The following is a 3979-nucleotide window of genomic DNA, read 5'->3' on the forward strand; positions in this document are numbered from 1 at the left end:
CAAACTGAGATCTTGGTAGCATTTGACATTGAGAATTAAAAAATATCATTTTTTAGTAATACTTTGATTTGAACCAAATCAGCCTACTCTAAATCAAACTTTACTTCAGTTTTTTTGGGTCTCCTTACAGCTTGAATTATGCTTAAAAGACACCTCAAATTGACAATTGTGGGAGAATCCCTCCACTGCTGCTTCACAGGGCTACCCAAACCGGTTAACCCACGCTCTGCTTACGTTAATCACACCTCCAATCTCGCTTCTAAAAGATGAAGTGTTAAGATCGGCGAGGGATTGGTGGAGAGACAGTAGGATCAAGGTAAGACACTCATCTGCAAACGCAGATGAGCTCACACACACACACACACACACACAGTAGCACGCCATTGTGTGCACCCAACAGCCAATAGGACGTGCCAGCCTGTTGACATGAGCCACCAAGTCAAGCAACGAGTAGGCACTGCTGAAGACCACAGACCCGGAGCATGCAAGATCTCAGCGCTCTTACCATTCCACTGAGCTGCCTTGCTATCGGCCTCTGTGTGGCAAGCCTGGTGGTGCCCTACTGGAATTGCGGTGGCTTCTTCACCACCTGCGTCTTCACAATCATCCACCTAGTGGTGATGGGCCTGCTTCTGGGCGGTCTGGTGATTTTTGCTTTGGTTTTCCTGATAGACCTATTCAAGACCTGCCGAAATTCCTGGATCCCCGATCCCTTGTGCAATTCCTGCAAAGTCCTCCTGGCCGCAGTGGGTGCCGCATGTCTCCTGGGTGGGAATCTCCTCTATGCTGCCATATACATCAAGTCCACGTCCTACATAATGTCCTTCGCTGGATCCGTCGTAGCTGTTCATGTGGTTCTGATATCCCTATTCTCTAGTAAATGTTTACAAGGCCAATAAGATTTACAGAAGGTGACTTCTAGCATTGTACGCCATGTATAAATCGTCGTTATTTTGCTCTGCCTTTGTAATTTCGTTTTACTTGAACAATATTTATGCTTATCAATTTAGGCTGAATTCACACTAGCCAAATAATAATCGCTGAATTTAATGCGTTTTTAAATCTTATGAAAATTCTGCTCCTTCCTCCCTAGGGAGGGAGAAAGGTTTGATCCGACAAAAGGGTTTTTTCTCGGGAGTAAGAATATGTCACTGCATAGGGTGATTTGAATGAAAGGTTGTAGATCAGGCAGATAGTTATGTTTTTAAAAGCTTTTAGTGACTTTTGCTACGCAAATGAGTCCTATTATAAGGGACAAGAAAAAATGTTAGTTTGAATAAAAATGCTTCAGTTTCAATTGGTGTGATGCATAACACCCACTCAAGTAAATCCAAAGTTTGGCAAAAGCAGGCGCTTCAGTGGATGCAGTAGACGACAAATAAGAATTGACTTCAAAAGAGTCTGATTTCAACATGAGAAGTTGAGTAACTACATTGCATGTCTGAACACAGCAACAGCGAAATGAGTGTAGTTGATGCGAGTATGCTCCCGGAACCGTCAACGCGCAACTACATTACTTAATCCACCAGAGACATAGGAGTACCCTAAATAGAATGTATGTGTGGGAGATAATCCGAATGAATTTATGCTGCATCAAGATTTGGGTTGATTTTGTATTTAAGGCCATGGAAAAGGATGGTAATTCAGATACATTGTCCTTCGGCGATTACTATCGTTGAAATAAATCGTGTGCTGTGAGGAGCAAGAATGCCTTAAATGAAGCAGAGTTTAGTGTAAACGCCTGAAAAACATCAACAACTAGATGCAGTGTTGAAAGCATGCAAAATTGGTTGATCACAGAGAGAATGCGGCAGAGGATCAGTCAGCAGTAGCGATAGTTCTTCAAGTGAGTGTAGAGAGGGATCGCCTTTAGTCGCTCTAGTGTCCGGAAAATCAGAAGCTGGGGACTTTATCAACAGTGAAAATTCCAAATTGTCAAAAATACATAATTTATTTTTATGAGTAAAATTTATGTTTAACCATAAACTGCATTCAAGTTTTAAAAGGTTTGAAATACTTTGATTATTTGTTATATCCTCGTTTTACTTCCGCTGGGCTATGGCAGCAGTAATCCTCTAGCCCCTTGTACCTTAGACATCCGTTTTCTGCTCAAGTATTATTACCTCTTTTTTACTTCATTGAAGACTTAAGGTGCTACAGATAAGCGTCCCACTTTAATTTTTATACATTTATTTAACCGACATTCCGAAACAGCATTTAATAAATTAATTAATGAGATCCATTCATGTGACCCAGCGGTCACTTTTTGACACTAGTCTTGCTGTACCCACTTTTCTTACCCAGAAGTGAGTCAGTCCCATTGAAAAGTTCCTGCATGGCGCAAACGAAGGTGCTGCTTCTAACAAATAAGTTATAAACCCATCTTGTGGTGAATTCGTACGCTCGAGGTGAGAGCTAGGTCCACTTTTAATCCTGCAGACAAGAGTAGAATCTATCTAGTTGATGCATGTGTCAATGCCATGTTAAATGAGGTATTCTACGAAAAAAGCGTCGAATTATTCCAAATGCAAAGTTCTTCTTTAACCCCACCCGGCTCCGGTTCACTTTTCTGACTCTAAATGAGGGATTAATAAGTTTTTATGAATTAAAAAGTCGCATTTTAACTACTTGTAAATGACCTCCCAGAATTGGGCTAAGAAATGAAATATTTTTATCAACAGCAGAATCCTATCTAAAAAATAAGGCATTTTTCCAATGGATAAAACCTTATGAAATGGAGTTTGTTTTTCACTCTTGACATACTTCAAATAGAAAACAGCATGCAGGTGATCGCTTTATAGATAAAGTTTCCTGTTAGTCCAAAATGAAGTCTCGTTTCACTATTAAGTATGTGCTCAGTAGAAACACGAAACATTTTGAAATTGATCTTACTAATTTAACATCAGCTAAAGGCAATAAAACAGGGGTAATGTGCTTGAGATCCCCTTAATATGAAGCTGAAAATGTCACGAAACTGTAGCGCCCCGAGACACTCTTAAAAACACAATACCAGGAAAGAATACGAATTGCCGACGTATAGAGGGGCTACGGGGCTACTGACATAGCTCCGAGGCCATGCCACTCAGCGATAGTTCACTGACGGAGTCTCAGTTGCCCTTAAAACCAAGTCAAAGAATTAAATAAATAGTTTAATCTTATTCGTTTTTCAAAAAATTTTCATCCTTATGTTATTATTTACGTTAAGTCGGGTATCGTGCTTAAACCGACTACCTTAAAAATTTTGGGTTCAAGTCTCCCAAGGCGCTTTTGAAATCCGTCCTCATGACCCACGCACGATGCCGACAGATCGGATGTACACCAACCGACAGAAAGGAGCGTTGAGATAAATAGAATGCACTTCCGAGTCCACAACGTGCTCCGGAAACAACAGACTAGAGGCAATAAAAAGCCCACGCGTATACCCGCGTTATTAGACAACCACCCATGCTGGGTAATTACCTGTAAACTAGAAAACGTGCCGTTTTATGTGTAAAATGCATCCTTTTCCACTGTCACCCCACTTATTCGCAGCACTTAATAAGACGTCAAATTTTATTCGAAATGTCACTTTGGTTTTACCAAGCAAAGGTGAGAAGTGTACGGTTTTTCTGGTGACAAGCAGCGCATTAAATCGAATATAATTTGAGTATCCTGAGGACACAAAGTAAGTGGATTTTTTTGTACGGTTTGTGACTGTTGAAAAAATTTTAAATATACTTAGTATAAATTTTGGCGCCAATGATATGCATGGCAGGAAGGTTTGGCGTCGTATGGAGACGCAGTGCGATGAAATAAGATTTCAAAGGAACCTCTTCCAGTGCTGTAATGCTTTGGCTGTTTATTTAACTCCCAGTTTTGGTAGAGGAACACTTTGGGTCTCCGCCGGGTGGCTTAGTCTCCAGGCCATGCAAATAGCTCCCAAGTCCTTCCGAATGTCCACAGTACAAATTCTGCTCAAGTATTTATTGTCTTCTTTCGC

The 3979-nt window shown here is 40.8% G+C and overlaps 1 protein-coding gene across 1 annotated transcript; it reads left to right on the top strand. All coding sequences in view use genetic code 11, as the record gives it.

Annotated features, from left to right (window-relative positions):
- Positions 1-482: 482 nt before the first annotated feature.
- On the top strand, positions 483-899 carry EGR_03634 (hypothetical protein; the record flags this gene model as incomplete). Its single annotated transcript, XM_024492883.1, has 1 exon — positions 483-899. One exon carries the CDS (start codon positions 483-485, stop codon positions 897-899), a length of 417 nt encoding a protein of 138 aa, XP_024352766.1.
- Positions 900-3979: the final 3080 nt, after the last annotated feature.

Source organism: Echinococcus granulosus, assembly GCF_000524195.1.
Source record: "Echinococcus granulosus chromosome Unknown EG_S00019, whole genome shotgun sequence".
NCBI classification, from domain to species: domain Eukaryota; kingdom Metazoa; phylum Platyhelminthes; class Cestoda; order Cyclophyllidea; family Taeniidae; genus Echinococcus; species Echinococcus granulosus.